Raw genomic sequence first — 18,704 nt, 5'->3', positions numbered from 1 at the left:
ATAAAAATTCTTTCTAAAAAATATAAATTGTAAACGTAAATTAATTTTGAAATATGTCAAAAGGACATTAATCAAATGTAGTTAGACTACTTTAATAACTCGATAGATTGGGAAAGAAGTTAGCTAACAGTGTATAAAATAATGATATAAAGATATAAGCAAATTTGAAGTTATAATTATTAGTAAAAAAAAACTGATAGTAATGTAAAACAAGTTGATTTAGAATGTTATAAATATTTTTCTTTTGATACTATTTAGTGAAATTTTAAAAATTAATAAGATCAAATTGTTTATAAAATGCATAAATTAGTAATATCAGATCTCAAAATTAAAGTCAAAGTTAGTAAATTACAGTCAAAGTTAGTTAGTCAAAGCCAAAATGTTATTATAAATAATGCTTAGATTATTGATATCAGATCTCTTATTAATACAATTTGATTTTTTTATCCAAACCATTTCTTTAAATTCTCTTTTACGTAAATTTACTTCTCTTTCCAAAATTGTTGCTTCTTGAAAAATGAAAACATGATCCTTATTAATAACATGCTCTGCCAATGCACAAGAAGGGATATTTCTCTTGATATCACTTTTATGAGACGTTAGTCTAAGAGATAGGATACGTGAAGTTTGTCCGATGTAACATTTACCACAAGTACTACAAGGTATGGAGTAAATAACATTAGAACTCTCCATAATTTTTAGCGGAGTCTTAGTTCTGGTATAAAAAACAGAATATGTAAACTATCACATAGGGATTTTATTAATAGTGACCTCACAAAATTAAGAGAAATTTTACTAGAAAATGGATATCCTAGGGGTTTATTAAATAAATTAATTTTTAGCACTAATTATAATAGAACACTGCAGGCAGATATCAATGAACAAGGAACAGAGATAGAAAGTATACCTACCTTATCTTATTTTTCTTTACCATATCTACCATCTTTAACACCAAAATTAATTAAGTTATTTAAACAAAACAAAAACATTAAAATTGCTACTAAAAATGTCAAAACTTTGAACAGTCTTTATACCAGAACTAAGACTCCGCTAAAAATTATGGAGAGTTCTAATGTTATTTACTCCATACCTTGTAGTACTTGTGGTAAATGTTACATCGGACAAACTTCACGTAACCTATCTCTTAGACTAACGTCTCATAAAAGTGATATCAAGAGAAATATCCCTTCTTGTGCATTGGCAGAGCATGTTATTAATAAGGATCATGTTTTCATTTTTCAAGAAGCAACAATTTTGGAAAGAGAAGTAAATTTACGTAAAAGAGAATTTAAAGAAATGGTTTGGATAAAAAAATCAAATTGTATTAATAAGAGATCTGATATCAATAATCTAAGCATTATTTATAATAACATTTTGGCTTTGACTAACTAACTTTGACTGTAATTTACTAACTTTGACTTTAATTTTGAGATCTGATATTACTAATTTATGCATTTTATAAACAATTTGATCTTATTAATTTTTAAAATTTCACTAAATAGTATCAAAAGAAAAATATTTATAACATTCTAAATCAACTTGTTTTACATTACTATCAGTTTTTTTTTTACTAATAATTATAACTTCAAATTTGCTTATATCTTTATATCATTATTTTATACACTGTTAGCTAACTTCTTTCCCAATCTATCGAGTTATTAAAGTAGTCTAACTACATTTGATTAATGTCCTTTTGACATATTTCAAAATTAATTTACGTTTACAATTTATATTTTTTAGAAAGAATTTTTATGTTTTTAATAAGTATGTTAGTTATTTTGTAAACCACGAGCAGTAAGTTGTTATTTTTCTAGTTTTCATCTAAATTTAAACATTTGTATTTTTAGATTGTCTTGATAAAGGAAATAAATTGTCCGAAAGCTCGACAAAAGTTCAAAGTGTTTCTCTTTTAATCAGCCCAAAACACATTGACTGCATTCCCCAAAATTATTCATTTTATATATATATATATATATATATATATATATATATATATAACAAGGAGAGGTTAGCGCGAGTTAATAAATATCGGCATGGCTCGCAATAAGTATGAAAAACAAAATATGCACAAGATGGAATGCAATCATAGACACGCTATATCATACTATATGACGTAGCTATATCATACTGATGACGACTAATAAGTCAGAAACACGTGTCTATGATTGCATTCCATCTTGTGCATATTTTGTTTTTTATATATATATATATATATATATATATATATATATATATATAAACTATTTAAAAAGGCAGTACAACTATAAACTCACTTTTGTCTCTGTTCTCACAACTTTTAAAACACAACTTAACAATCATAACCCTAATAATAAAAATGACAACACATTCTTTTACCACAGTCGCCATATTGTATAATTTTTGACATGTCATTTGAATACCCAATCAGAGCAAACGTATAACTGACTGCGCGTAGCACCAACAATTTTGATGAATTCGCGCACTTTTACATTCACTCCTAATGGCGCTTAAAGAAGTATAACTTCAAAAGTTATATTTTGCAATGATTGTACTAAACTTTATGAAAGTATCGTCCTTCTCATACTCTCAGTTCATGACAAACACGGTGTTTTGGCACACCGAATATTATTGAGTGCAAGATAAGATGGGGCTTAGCATTATCGCTGCTATTCTGCCTAGCAAAGCAAAAGAGTCCATTCTGAGAAACTAAATAAGGCTGATTTTAAAAACCCATCCAGTGGAATATTCTTAAACACAATAGAACTTATATGGCATTACAAGGTCCCTTGGCAACTACATATTAAGTGACATAATACTAAATCTCTCGCATAAAAAAGATGAGTTTTTATTGCCAATCACATAAGGCAAAAGATAATATAAATACAGTCCGTCTAATTTACTTACCGTTGCACGTCATTATTTACGTTAGAGATCTAAGTTGACATTATTGCCCAATTACAAAAAAATCTTGAATTCATTTTAAATCAAATACATCACATAATTTTTGCGGAAGTGGATTATACAGCAAAACAAATTAATATTCAATGTAAATAAATAAAAACTTTAGAAATAGAAAACAATAATTAAGTTATAATCTTACGTTAAAGTACATAATAAAAACAGTACATATAAAGAAACAAATACTTATAGCATCTTATAGTAAAGAACAAAAACAAATATGAAGTGTCATCACCGCAACTGTCAAATAAATGTTACCAATTTATGCCAAAATATCACCTTCGTTCGATTACAGTTGCAGTGTGTTCCGAACAAATGTGCTTCATAAAAACGATTTATAATCCATTTATACAAATTAAATGAAAAAGATTATTGTGTATTTCTGTAAGTTAACATTAACAGAAATCTTTAAATATTATTTCTACGCGTACATAATAAAATATGTATGGCTGTAATGCCAGTGTACTCGGCAAAATGATTCTAAAAAAGAACATACCTACCGCCTAAATATTTCGTGTTGGTATCATGTGACGTTACGGGCTATGAAGCGGATGACGTGCAATGGTAAGTAAATTAGACGGAGTATATGACATTTTGGATGCTAAATAATTTTACTCGGGCTATTAGCCACAATAATCAAATGACTCAAGTAGTTCATTACGTGAAGAAATACATCACAGGGAGAGAAGGGTTTTATTGATTTTGTCCCAGTTAGTGACAAAACAGGTGAAGGACTCAGTCAAGAAATCATTAAAACGTTAGACAAAGATAGACTTAACTTGGAGAACTGTAGGTGTCAATCACATGACAATGAGGTACATATGAAGGGCAAATATAAATGAGTTCAGTCCAGATTACTTCAGTAGATAGAGTTAGCATATTTTGACCCACGTGCTATTCTCTTCTTCAATTTAGTTGGTACTAATGCGGTCAGTGGTACTATTGAGGCTCAGAATTTTTTCAGATCTTTGAACAGTATGTATTCCTTTTTGCATTTTTGCAACTTCCACTTTACCCTTGCAAGTTCTCCGAAAATATATGCTACTGACATTGACACCAGAAAGCAAGACAGGATGGTCTACAAGATTAGATGCGGTTGAAGTTGTGTATAAACATTACAGTAAAGTTGTGCAAGTTCTGCAGGTTTTTAAAAACCAAGATCTCTTAACATCTCAAACTAAAAGCGAGGCAAGCTTACTTTTAAAAAATATTGGGAAACTTAAATTAATCATTTTGTTTCTCAAAAAAGAAACAAAGAAAAAATGCCTAATGAACTGTGTGGAGATGAAGCTGAGAAGTGCTGAGAATGTGTATCAAGTAGCCATATTATTGACTGGAGGATTACTAAACCCAGTGGTAGATTTAAGGCTTTAGAAAACAGAAACAGTAAGTTTAAACACCTGAATTTGGTATATCGCACCTTTGGGGAAACACTGACGTAAGTGCTTTGTTAGTTGTTGAAAAAATGCATTTAAAGTTTTGAAAGTTAATTAAGGCCAAAAATGAGATGTAAATTACAAGAGAAAGTAGAAATTTATTATCCACGGTTTTAGGTATTGCCAGATACTTTACTTTACCTACATATAAAGGATTTTTTTTAGAATTTTTCTTAAACATCCCTCATAAATAAATCCTGAAAGGGTACAAAATTAGCAAATATGTTATTGTTTCTCCAAAAATTAGCAAATATGTAATTGTTTCTCCGAAAATTAGCAAATATGTCACTGTTTCTCCAAAAATTTGATAATTTTATCATTGCATACTAATGTATCATGCACAACTGACAATCTGACTTTGTTGTACCAAGAGAGCAGGTAAAAACAGAGATTCAACAATTTCATCATGTCATCTACCGAAATAGGGAAGAGTTACAATTCTGACTTTTGTTTCCCAGATAAATACAAGTATTAGGAATATAGTAGTGTTGATAACTCAATTTGTAAAAAATTTGCACTTACGTCAGTGTATCCCCAAAGGCGTCATGTATTTTAATTCGTCACATTATATAGTGGTTAGGGTTTGTATATAAGATAAATACTTACTTAAAAATGTTTTCAAAACATGTAAATGAATATCAGTCCATTTTTGTGTTTCAATTTGCTTTATTTTTGGTATTTTCAAAGCTATTTTATTATCTTCTATATAAGAACACAAGTTTTCTTGTACATCTACTGTTAAAGGTATAAGTTTTATAGATTTCAAGTAGTGAACAATTCTTTTCATATATGTTCTGGCTCTAAAAATAAACATAAAAATGTATTCACAAAAATTACACAGCCGAAATAGGGACACCATTCCCTTTTACTAGACTAGTACCTTTTACTACATAATCAGTGGTATGAATAAAAATGGAGTATAAACTCCTAGTATGTTCTCATGTGTATGACCACGGTACACAGAGAACCGGTATGTTCGCACGCATGGAAGGCGAATGCGTGATGACATATGGGAACCTTAATTTTCATCCGGCAATGCTAAATGAAGCGGTAATATTGTTCGAATTTTAAAATTATGTACCTATCATCGCTTTTTAAATAAGAAATTGTATTATATATTCTTTTTACTGTCATTTTCCAATATGCATTTAATTTAAACATGAATTTCCATTGAAAAATAAAGATTTTAGGTATCTGTTCTCCAATACCTATACATTTACCATAGTATATTAAAAAAATAAAACAGAAATAATATAAACATTCCCTTTACTTCTGGGTCTGTAAAAATGTTTCACATAAAATTGTGTCTACTTACTGTTCTAATTCTAAATTGTTGAAAAATATTTGACTAAAAATAAAAACTTAACCACAAATCAATTAAGAAATTTTAAGTTTTAGATTAAGTACTTAGAATCAATTACTTGATGACTATCAATTAATTTTATTTACAAAATAAAAAAGGTTGATTTTAAGTTAAACCAGGTAAGGAATCTAAAAATTTCAAGTGCGAACATTTTATTAGACTGTAATATACATACATATACAGAGTGGGCCAAAGAAAACAGTCCACCTCGATATTTGGCAGTATTTATTGGATTTTAAGGAAATGACGAAACAGGTCGATTTTTGATCTAAGTGGGACACATTTTTACGGTACATACATTTGTCATTTATCAACCCCTCCCTTCGACTTCCCCCACCCCTTATTTTTAAATAGGGAATAGGGGTCGTGTGCTAGCTCATTTAAAAGGTTACTCGTTTCTCTATTCAGTAATATAAACATTAACATAATTATTTATACAGGGTGTTCAAGAAAAAAATATTTTAATTAAATTAATTGACACAAAAAGAAGAATGTATGTAATTTATTTATTTCAAAATACATCCTCCTGCTGTCACAAAACAGAAAAAATGTTTTTTGATAAATAAACATTGCTCTTCGCTTAATTTCAATATTCAAGCTGCCACCCATCTGCCTCTTGGTAGGTTGAATATTGAATTTAAGCGAAAAGCAATATTTATGTGTCAAATAAACATTTTTCTCTGTTTTCTGTCAGTATTAGAATGTATTTTGATTTAAATAAATTGCATACATTCTTCTTTTTGTGTCAATTAATTTAATTTAAAATAATTTTTCTTGGACAAATTTTTTACATTTTTACAAATAATTATGAAAATGTTAATATTACTGAATAGAGAATTGAATAACCTTTCAAATGAGCTAGCACACGACCCCTATTCCCTATTTAAAAATACGGGGTGTGGGAAATGGAAGGGAGGGGTTGACAAATGACAGATGTATGTACCGTAAAAATGTATCCCCCTTAGATCAAAAATCGACCTGTTTCTTCATTTCCTTAAAATCTAATAAATACTGCCAAATATCGAGGTGGACTGTTTTCTTTGGCCCACTCTGTATATGTATGTATAAAATGTTCGCACTTTTTTAGATTCCTAACCTGGTTTAACTTTAAATCAATTATGTATATTAATACATATTATATTATGTATAATACAAATTATAATATATTAATAAAAAAAAACAAATTTGCGGGAAAAGCTTTATTAATAATATTAGAATTAGTATCTATAAATAAAATCATTTTTTAAAATTAGAAAATTTAGATATCTTTTTGTCAAGTGCTCTCTGGTAGTTTTTAAACCTTATTTTTCTCTCATTCTAATATATGTTTGTGTTTTGCACATGCATAATATCACCTCAAATGGCATTATAGTCTCGGTTTTAATAAATTACTATAAAACTAATAGTTATATTATAACAGTTTTAAAAATACACAGTTATGCTAATAAACAACAATTTGTAACTAAAATAATATAGAATTACTTCAATCGTTAATGGCTTAATATTTTAAAACCGCCTCAATCTATTCACTTTCAACGCCACCACATACGAAATAATGCATCCAAACAATAATAAGCAAATATCTGTTAGGTTCCCACGTGACGTGCTGCGCGGCCGAACCAAATTTAGCGACGACAATCGGCATACCGGTTCTCTGTGTATCGTGTGTATGACCATAAAATATAAATTTATACTCCATTTCATATAGTCCAGTCGGGTTAGACGAATAACAGGCCTAACCTTGCATTAGGAGCTGCCCCAAATTTTATTTTTCTAATCTTTAGGGAGGGTCAATATTAGTATAAATTTAAAATCTCGACTGAATTTCACCGTTGCGTTAGCCGCCATCTTGATTTTAAACAAGAACCATTTTTGCTCAATATCTCCGCCATTTTCAATTTTTTGACAAAAAGTGTAGAAACTGAAATTGTTGAAAATATGATTTTCTATAATTTCATTTATTATAATTTTTTTCGTGCGGTCGATATTTTCCGAGTTATGAGGGAAAATAGTGATAGTTGGAGCATAATTATTGAATTATCTCGTTTATTATTAGTTTTACAACAAATATGTACCTGTACAAAAATGAAGAGAATTAAATTCTACACAATTTTGATCTCTTTCATTTTTTTGCAAAAATTAATATTTAAGGTAGTACGTATGCGGTAATGGCGCGAGCGTAAGACCGGATTGATTTTATAGCAATTGTTTTTGTTCAATATCTACGCCATTTTCAACTAAAATTGTTCAAAATATAATTTCCTACAATTTCTTTTTAACAATTTTTTTCATGCGGTTGATATTTTCCGAGTTACATGGGAAAATAATAAAAAGTGGTGGGGGGAGCATAATTATTGAATTGAATTTTGTATCCGAGCTGCCCCAAATTTTATAATTATATCCTTTAGGAGAGATCAATAGTAGTGTAAATTTAAAATCTCGACTGAATTCCGCGGTTGCATTAGCCGCCGTATTGATTTTAAATGAGAACTGTTGTTGCTTAATATCTCCGCCATTTTCAATTTTTCGACATAAATGGTGGGAAAGAAAATTGTTGGAAATGCAATTTCCTACAATTCCTTTGGCACAATTTTTTTATAGGATTAATATTCTCCGAGTTAAGGGGGAAAATAATGGAAGCGGAGGGGAAGCATAATTATTGAATTGTCTCATTTATTATTAACTTTACGATATAATTGTACATAAACAAAAATAAAGAGAATTATATTTTATACAATTTTTGAAACTTCCAATGAAATATCAACCAAACTAAGTATATAAAAGACATAAAGAGACATTATATACATTAAGTTCACTTAATTTTATTAACTAGCGGGTTTTATTGGTTGAATTTGTCTGTCGATATTTTAAGTTTTATGTCAGCTAATATATCGTGATGTTCCAACAATTTTTTTTTTAATTTTGGACCCTGTTGGGGGAATTTTCCCAGTTCCCCCCCTTGTAGACCCGCCACTAATTCTCTAGAAAAATTGTAGTAAATCGTAATTGCAACAATTTCAGTTCTTACACTTTTTGTCGAAAAGTTGAAAATGGCGGAGTTATTGAACAAAAACAATTGCTACAAAATCAATCAGGTCTTACGCTCGCACTTTTACCACATACGTACTACCTTAAATATTGATTTTATCAAAAAAATTAACGGCATCAAAATTGTACAAAATTTAATTCTCTTCATTTTTGTATAGGTAAATATTTGTTGTAAAACTAATAATAAACGAGATAATTCAATAATTCAATAATTACGCTACAACTGTCACTATTTTCCCCTCATAACTCGGAAAATATCGACCGCACGAAAAAAATTATAATAAATGAAATTATAGAAAATCGCATTTTCAACAATTTCAGTTTTTACACTTTTTGTCAAAAAAATTAATGGCGGAGATATTGAGCAAAAACGGTTCTCGTTTAAAATCAAGATGGCGGCTAACGCAACGGTGGAATTCAGTCGAGATTTTAAATTTGTACTAATATTGACCCTCCCTAAAGATTAGAAAAATAAAATTTGGGGCAGCTCCTAATGCAAGGTCAAATGCTATCCCGACTGGGTTAATATGAATAAAAATATTTTGATGTGATGAGTTTCTACTCACAGTACATACGAGTAGACACTCTCTATTTAATTGTTAAATCGTTGGAAATCGTTGTTTTAGTTATTCAAAACATCTTTCAATTAATACACGCTCCTTTGTAAATAATTTGTTATAAGCAAGCTCTGCATACCGAATGACAGAATAAGAGATCTCTGTAACATACAAGACATAGTACGGTGGGAAAGATACAGAAGACGAGAGTGCAATCAGCAATGTGACGAGAACGGACAGCGAGAGAATAGGTGCGGCTAAAGATACAGTGCGGCTCCCTAATTTGCGCATGCGTTAAAATATTTACAACGTTGTCATGTTGTTTACACATTGACATCGCCGGGAAATTCAAAATGCTAGCTCGTGGCAAGGAATCTTTTATTTTGACAAATGACATAATAATATTTTTGTTATGCAAATGTAAATATAAAAATAACCTATAAAAATAAAATTCTATTTTGTTTTACCTGTACCTGTAAGGGTATTAAGAAAATATATATTATAAGATCATTGAAAAGAGTAAAACGTTGAATTTAATTATTTTGTCAGATAAAGAACAACATAACCATCATACAATATGGAAGTGCTATAGGTTTAGAAGATTTTCAATACTTTTGCATATTATGATGGGTATATAAAATGGAGAATTATGGACAAATGACACCATTGCAGAATCTTCAGACAGTAGTTGAAGTGCTGTATAATCAATCACAAATTGCCTCAAGAATTGTTATTGAAAGAATATTTGGTATTTTATGAAGAAAAGATTCCCAATATTAATATGTGAAATGAGATGCAAGTTACCTTTTGTTTGAAGAATAATATCGGCTTGTATACTTTTACATAATATTGCAGTTGTTAATAGAGAAAACATTGAAATACTGGAAAAGGAGGATGCTGTTAGTTAATCAAACAAGCTGTGGCAGTACCTACATTTTCAACCAGGAGCAAATCTAGTGCAACTAAATTTTGTGTGTGTTTGTTTTAAAAGATTATTCTCCATTTAACTCAAGCCTACATGGTTCCCACATAACAATTTCATGTTCTTGGTAGATTCGATATTCAATATTCGATAAAGGTTTATTCCAAGACTAAACTTTTATGAATATTCAAGTAACTATGTACATGAATGTGTTCAGTATATTTGGTCCGAGGATATTCTTTGAAGTATATGCAAAAAACATGAAATTTAGAATGTTTTTATAGTATATACTATGCTTCTACTACACACATACTAAAAAGAATATATTCCGACGAATGTTGGTAGTATAATATGCTTCGAACATGATCAAAAGATCATTGTAATGTAGTATAATGTTGATAATTTTATTTTTATTGGACTGCAGTTTGTTAATAAATTTATAAATAAATAGGTATATTATATTGGTGACTGATTTAAGTATTTTATTATTATTGGCAGTTTATTAATAAATTTATAAATACATACATGATATTGGTGTTTGATTTTGAGTATCCTTTAAAATTTATTTTATATCTCATTCTGTTAAAAGGACTTCCACAACTAGCAAAAATGTATGAACAAAGAAGTTACAGTAGAGCGTCGATTATCCGAACTAATTGGGAGACATGGGCGTTCGGAAAACCGATTTGTTCGGATAATCAAACTATATTGAGATTGTCATACATATTTATCCACAAGTGAATGAAAACCATATTTATATAACTATATTTGTTTATACCTTGATAATGACAAATAGCAATTAAACAAAAAAGTGCAGTCTTTGCAACAACATATTATTGGATAAAAAATTGAAGATTTTTAAGCGTTAATTACTAATGCTTGCTCAGTACTCGAGTGCGGGGCGCAGGAGTCGGGAGTTCAGATAACCGGTCGTTCGGATAATCGACGCTCTACTGTATTTTAAAGGACAAAAATAATAGAAAAATTAGCTTTATGTTGTTTTTTTATTAATTTTTTTGACAGTATGTTTAAATAAACAAATGCTGATGACACGAAAATGAAAGTGTAATACATACTTTTGGTTGAAAACTTTATAGATTATGGGCCGGTACTTTCTGTCCCGGTTAAATCTCGGTTAGCTAATCGGGAAAGAAAAGTACCTCTTTGGGCCTCTTGCATTGTAATATCATGTATAATCATAATATCATCATCATTGGCTCCACAACCCATGGTAAGTCTTGTGACCTGTTCCAGAATCAGCTTCCTATCCCTCACCTTGGTTTTCCAATTTCGCACTCCTAATCATAATAATAAGTATGATTGTGTTTATGTCTATGCTATGCATATAATATTTCTGTCCTGATTAAACCCGGTTAGCTAATGGCGGTTTAACCGGGACATAAAGTACCGGCCCTATATCTAATATAATAAAAGATTAAAATTCCAAAAACCTTTGTTTTATTGTATTAACCTGTTTATATTGTTGATATCATAGGTATATTATGTTACATCTGTTGAATTGAACTGTACTTTCGAATCCCGAATTTTAACAAATCCTAAACTTTTTCACAATTTCTCAAGCATGATATTTGTGCATTCAAATTAATTGAACTTACATCTTCTACAGGGTGTCTGCGTAACTTGGAACCATATGGGACACTTTTTTAATATCAATTTTACGAAAAAAAAAGTCATTCTTTGTAAAGTGCTCTGCATAGTCTAAAATCTAAGATGCAATTATCAGATATCAAATTTTGTCAACAGTATACGAGGTATGTCAAAAAATATGAATTTCGCTCAAGAGCAAACTACCTTTATATTTCAAAATATCAAAAATTTTTATTATGAAAAGTTATTTGTAATTAAAAACCATATTCAAATATGCAATAACAGCCTTCTACTTGAAAAAAAAAATTCTGAAATTTTCCTAAATTACTGATTCCGAACATCATTTTTATTTATTAGACATGTAGACATAATTCTTTTATTAATAATTTTAGGAAAAAAAGTTATTCTTCATAAAAATCTGTGCATGGTCTAAATCTCAAGATGCAACCATCAGTTATCCAAGTTTCTTAATTTTATACGAGGTGTGTCAAATAATATGAATTTAGAAAGAATTTAGAAATTCATATTATTTGACACACCTCGTATAAAATAACAAACTTGAATAACTGATGGTTGCATCTTGAGGTTTAGACCATGCACAGATTTTTATGAAGAATAACTTTTTTTCCTAAAATTATTAATAAAAGAGTTATTACATGTCAAATAGATAAAAATGATGTTCGAAATCTGTAATTTAGGAAAATTTCAGAAATTTTTTTTTCAAGTAGAAGGCTGTTATTGCCTATTTGAATATGGTTTTTAATTACAAATAACTTTTCATAATAAAATTTTTTGATATTTTGAAATATAAAGATAGCTTGATCTTGAGCGAAATTCATATTTTTTGACATAACTCCTATACTGTTGACAACATTTGATATCTGATGATTGCATCTTAGGTTTTACACTATGCAGAGCACTTTATAAAGAATGACTTTTTTTCGTAAAATTGATATTAAAAAAGTTTCCCATATGGTTCCAAGTTACGCAGACACCCTGTATATCTATACCTACTAAAATTATTTTTTATTTCTACACGAAAATGTCTAAATTAATTATAAAAGAATGTCTATGTGATTCTTGTAATTAACAGTTTAAAATTATATAGCTTCAATAAATGTCCTTTTTTCATATTGATTTGGGTCAAACCATGAATAATCTGTATCTGAGAATAAACTTTTATTTAGGAGTCCTTTTTAATGAATAAAACAGGACATGATATACACATACAACTTAGATCCAAAATATAAAATAAAAAATATCCAACAAGAACAAACAACCAAAGCTGTGACAAATATACAAAATACAAGTGAAGTTAGACACGTTTCTTGTTCTCAACGTAATTTGTCCTTCAAACTATCTCGGAACCGGCAACGTTGGAGTTGAGGACACGCATGCGCAAATTAGGGAGCCGCACTGTATCTTTAGCCGCACCTGCGAGAGAATAGCCCGTGTAGCCAGAGATTCGAAGCCAACAGGCAAGAGACCAATAGGAAGGCCCTTTAAAAGGTGGCGAGATAGCTGGCAGTCAACATCACAGCTACGAATACAAGCTCAAAATCGGTTAAGAACAGGCCAAGATGCCTAATATAATAAGAAGAAGAAGAAGAAGAAGAAGCTCTGCATGAGTATCTGGATATCTAAACGGCACCATTAACCAAGGTGCAACGCTATAACCTTCATCTCCTAAAATTATTGCATTAGACCTCATAAACTCATCGTTATACTGAATTCGCTTTGCTAAGATTCACTTTGACACATTCGGAATAGGAAACATACAGCACAAAAATTCCTACCTCACACTGTTAACTGCTCAAATCAACTTAATCTTTCACTAAAAAGAGACAGAAGAATTATTGGAAATAGTGGGAGTGTATACTAAACCCATAAAATTTTGTGGAATTTATTTCTACAAAATATTTTTATTTTGTACAATAATTAATTTTCTCATTTGAAGGATCAGAGAGAAAAACGATGAATGTCAATTTTTGGACATTTTGCGATTTTTGTGCAATATCTTAGTTTAGAAAGAGTACTATCAACCTGTGAATGGCCAAGGCCAAATAAAGATGATAATCGTCTTAAAATCACGTCACAAGATTGGCCGCAAGGAGGAAAAACAATGAATGTGTAACTTTGTTTCTCATTTTACTCAAAAATGCTTGCAGATAGACATTCATCGTTCTTCCCCCTGACCCTTCATTTGTTATCAATACATTATAGTGGTGTAAATAAATAATTATTGATTAGCGTAAGGTTTATGTTATTTATGTCTGTTTACTATTAATAATATTGGCTGTGAGCAGGTATGTTGGGTTGTGTAGTAATTTCCAGTCATGTCTAACAATCTAATTTGGGAGCGTTCAAGTATTACGTAACGCGATTTTTGAAGATTTTTAACCCCCCCCCCCCCTACGTAACGCACTCTTATGGGAGTTTAACTATTGCGTAACGCAATTTTTGAAGATTTTTGACCCCCCCCCCCCCACCTGTGTTACGTAATACTTGAACGGTCCCTTTCCCAAAAAAGAAATTACCAACGCCACTAGACAGTTGTGTCTCGGCAAAGCGAATTCAGTATAGCAATGTTACAAATTTGTGAGTTGCAGTAAACCACTCATCTGCACTGCAAGTGGCTTGAACGTTGATATTGTGATATACTTTGCAACTGATATATTGATCACCATGAAAAGGTGTTTTTTTTATTTTTATGTGGGTGCTATCGATCACACCCACTGCACAGAGAAAAATTTACTTTGTTTGCCATCTTTCTTTAGCTTCTATTATATCTGCCGGAGTATAAAGAAATCTTATCCAAGGTGCTGCATTTTTCTATTATCTGGTCAGCAACTTGTGTCACAACCTTAGACACAGTACAGTAAAACCTCGATATAACGGACTAATTGGGGGACACTGTGTCCGTTAAAGCATAAAGTCTGTAATGTAAAAATAATAAAAAAATCAAAAAACTTTTTTTTTAATATGTACAGCTGGTTCCTAAAAAACTGATACGACTCTTATAGACTGGGAGATATTATACAGAAGTTCAGCCACGATTTTCTAAGTCCTGCCTTTTGCAATACTGGAAGGATAGACGATATACTTACAATCTGTGGAAACATCCACAAATTTCCTGTGACATTTTCCTGTAAAAATTAGATTTTCCCAAAAAATAAAAATAGGGTTTTGCGATGAATTTCTAAGTCCTGCCATATATTTAGTTGGCAGGACCTAGAAAATCATGAAAATTTCATTATTTTCCTTACATGTTTGTATACATATATATTCCGTTACCCCGTTTGCAACCCTCCTGCCCAAAAAATTTTCTTCATGAAATCGATAGTATCCTGTCTTTCTACGGATATGGCAGGACTTAGAAATTCATCGCAAAACCCTATTTTTATTTTTTGGGAAAATCTAATTTTTACAGGAAAATGTCACAGGAAATTTGTGGATGTTTCCACAGATTGTAAGTACATCGTCTATACTTCCAGTATTGCAAAAGGCAGGACTTAAAAAATCGTGGCTGAACTTCTGTATAATATCTCCTAGTCTATAAGAGTCGTATCAATTTTTTAGGAACCAGCTGTACATATTAAAAAAAAAGTTTTTTGATTTTTTTATTATTTTTACATTACAGACTTTATGCTTTAACGGACACAGTGTCCCCCAATTAGTCCGTTATATCGAGGTTTTACTGTACTGTGTCTAAGGTTGTGACACAAGTTGCTGACCAGATAATAGAAAAATGCAGCACCTTGGATAAGATTTCTTTATACTCCGGCAGATATAATAGAAGCTAAAGAAAGATGGCAAACAAAGTAAATAAATATTATTTATTTCAAAATACTCAAAAAAAATATTGGCATGACGTCTCCTAATGTTTAAGTATACTTGTCCCTTGGAAAATTCTGCGGAAAATTTTCACCCTGATTCCGTGATTTTCTTAGTCCTGCCTTTAAAAAGTTATAATACTTAAATACAATCAATACCTTTTCGGTACTCGGCAGGAAGGTTAAACGGTTCTTGTAAGACGGCAGGAGTCCTAGATTTGTAAGAAAATTCGTGAAAAAGTCAACGATTTTCTGAGCCATGCCATTTTGCACATGTTTCAAGAATCTTAATATAAGTCTATTTACAAAGAGGCAGGATGGTTTTATGGTTATTTTGTATACAGGGTGGGGCATTAGTGTGACAAAGTCCAATTACTCGTTTGTCGTAAGATATACGAAAAAAGTTATTTAGGTAAAACATGGGCCACAGATAGGACTATGATTTAACAGTATTTTCTAATATACAGGGCTACCCGTTTTGACAGGGTGACACAAATTTATGTTTTTTAAATGGAATACCCTGTATATTTTTACATCTTTGGATTCTACTCGATGTTCTCTTTAACAAAATATAGTGTTTTGAAATATTATACGAGGTAGTTTAAAATATAATTGCGATTTTTTGTTAATTTTGTCGGAACATTCATACCCTATACATATTGTTAGTGATTTGATATCCAAACTTCTATTAATTTATGTTTAAACGATTTTAATATAGTCTACTATTGTCAGTTATTAATAGTATACCAAAATGTTTAATTTTAGTATACGGGGTTGGTTGAAACTCGTAATGAGTATTTTCTGAGTTTTCTTAAATCGGACAAATTAGTATTATAATAAAATGATATTTTATGGTACCTTTTTATTTGTTAAGCATTTTTTATACCATATGTAGGTATATACTAATTTCGGCAGTAAATTGATACAGACAGATTACTCAGGTGGTTTTTGGGGTTTCTGAACAAGAATGTCACATTAGAACAGATCTTTACCTAGTGCTCGGGGTGACTGATATACACGCCATATTCTTAAATTTCGAGGCTTTCAGACACTAAAGTGATGCAAGTAGATTACTCGAGAAGTTTTGTGGTTGCTGAACATGAATACGCCATCAGAATCGACCTCCAAAAACCCTCTAAATTCGAGATCAGTCACCCTGGGCCCCAGGTGCTCCGAGGGTCGGTTGTAATGTCATATTCGTGTTTGGCCATCCCAAAAACCCTCGAATAATATGTTTGCTTTAATTTATTGCCGATATCCCACGAAACTCCAGATGACGTGCCTTAGCAGCAACTCTGGGCACTAGGTGATTCGGAGGTCGGTTCTGCTTGCGTATTCGTAACTCCATAAACCTTCCAAATAACAAAATTTTGCCCTTAATACACTGATTTTGACAGGTTTATGCACTTTTGGATGCATGTTATGCACTAAAATGCAATTTCCACCCATTTTTATATTGTACACCTTTTCCTGATGTTATCCTGAACACAATGCAAAAAATTGCAAGTAGATAGGTGCTGTATTTAAAAATCGATTTATTCTGGTGTTGTTAGTGTTAGGACATTTTGCTATCAAATATAGGAAACAATATCAGGACAATATCTACAATCCTACAATATCAGGAAAACCATTTGAGTGCGGCAACTTAGCGCCTGTTACATGCGTGTGTATTTTGTGTTCGAACAAGTAAGAAGGCGGGATACAATTGCTATGCAACAAAAATATATTGATAACAAAAAACACGTTTCATGAAAATTAAACACAGCTAAACAAATCTTAAAGTCCGCCTACCAATGAAACGAGTGTGATTCATGCTCATAAAACATTTTTATTTTCGGAGAGTCGCATAAATGGCCGGACGTCTATTTGTTTAGCAGTGTTTTATTTCCATGAAACGTGATTTACGTTTCATGTTTCTTTGATGTGCGGCCTGCCTAAGGGAGCTAAAGCTCTTTACAGATGGCGCGTTGTAATTAGTTTTTTATATCTCCAGAATGCTTCCATTTCGAAAGACAAAAACTGGTCTGCCTTTTTTTCTTCCAGAGATAAATCGATTCCATCAATTGTGAATCTCTAGTACCGGTCATAGGAATCTTTTTTGTCTTTCCCTTTTAGGTATTTTTGACACTAGATTATTAAATTGTGAGGTATTCTAGTACTAAAAGGTACTCCTGCTTTAAGTCAGTAGGATGCACGGTTTTCTGGAAAAATCCATTTTAAAATTTTTCGTTTGTAGAATTTGAAAACAATTTTAAAAAAATAAAAAAAAATGGTGTATTTGCCGACTAAAAGCAAGAGTAACTTTTAGTACTAGAATACCTCATAATTTAATACTCTACTCTCAAAAATGTCTAAAAATTTAAAGACCAATAAGTTATGAGATAAAATATCCGTTGATCTACCCAAGGCGGGTGCCTATGACCAGTACTAGAAATTCACAATTAATAAAATCGATTCATCTCTGGAAGAGAAATAAACGTAGCAGTTTTCGTTTTCCTAAATAGAATTTTTCTAAATTCTTTTAAACTCAAAAAACCAAAAAACGAAAAATTTTTCAAATCGATTTTTCTAGAAAACTGCGTATTCTTCTGAGTTAAAGCAAAAGTACCTTTTAGTACAAAACTATCCCAGAATTTAATAATCCAGTGTCAGAAATGCTTAAAAGTTAGACAGAAAAGTTATTCGATAAAATATCCGTTTCCGTACCCAAAATGGACCCCTATGACCGGTACTAAAAATTGACAATTGATAATTGACATTTGATAATTGACCTCTGGAAGATCAATAAGTGTACCAGTTTTCGTTTTTCCAAATAAAAGCGTTCTGGAGCTATTTTAAAGAAACTAATTACAAGACTTCGATATGCTTCTTCTAGGCGAAGCATATCGAAGTAGAGGTCGTCCGCCAACCAGATGGTCTGCTGACATCAAACGGATCGACAGAAACTTGATGCAGACAGCACAGGACAGAAATGCATGGAGAAGACTGAGGGAGACCTAT

At 30.9% G+C, this 18,704-nt stretch overlaps 1 protein-coding gene across 1 annotated transcript in view; it reads right to left on the bottom strand.

Moving 5' to 3' along the window:
• Positions 1-18,704, bottom strand: part of LOC114325530 (transcription termination factor 5, mitochondrial) — a 63,714-nt gene that overhangs the window by 37,106 nt on the left and 7,904 nt on the right. The window contains exon 3 of the mRNA XM_050654493.1: positions 4,980-5,173. Within this exon, the coding sequence (XP_050510450.1) occupies positions 4,980-5,173 (194 nt within the window). The remainder of the gene's footprint in view (positions 1-4,979; positions 5,174-18,704) is intronic.

This window comes from Diabrotica virgifera, chromosome 1 (assembly GCF_917563875.1).
Source record: "Diabrotica virgifera virgifera chromosome 1, PGI_DIABVI_V3a".
Taxonomy (NCBI): domain Eukaryota; kingdom Metazoa; phylum Arthropoda; class Insecta; order Coleoptera; family Chrysomelidae; genus Diabrotica; species Diabrotica virgifera.
This window is presented reverse-complemented; position numbering and strand designations above follow the sequence as displayed.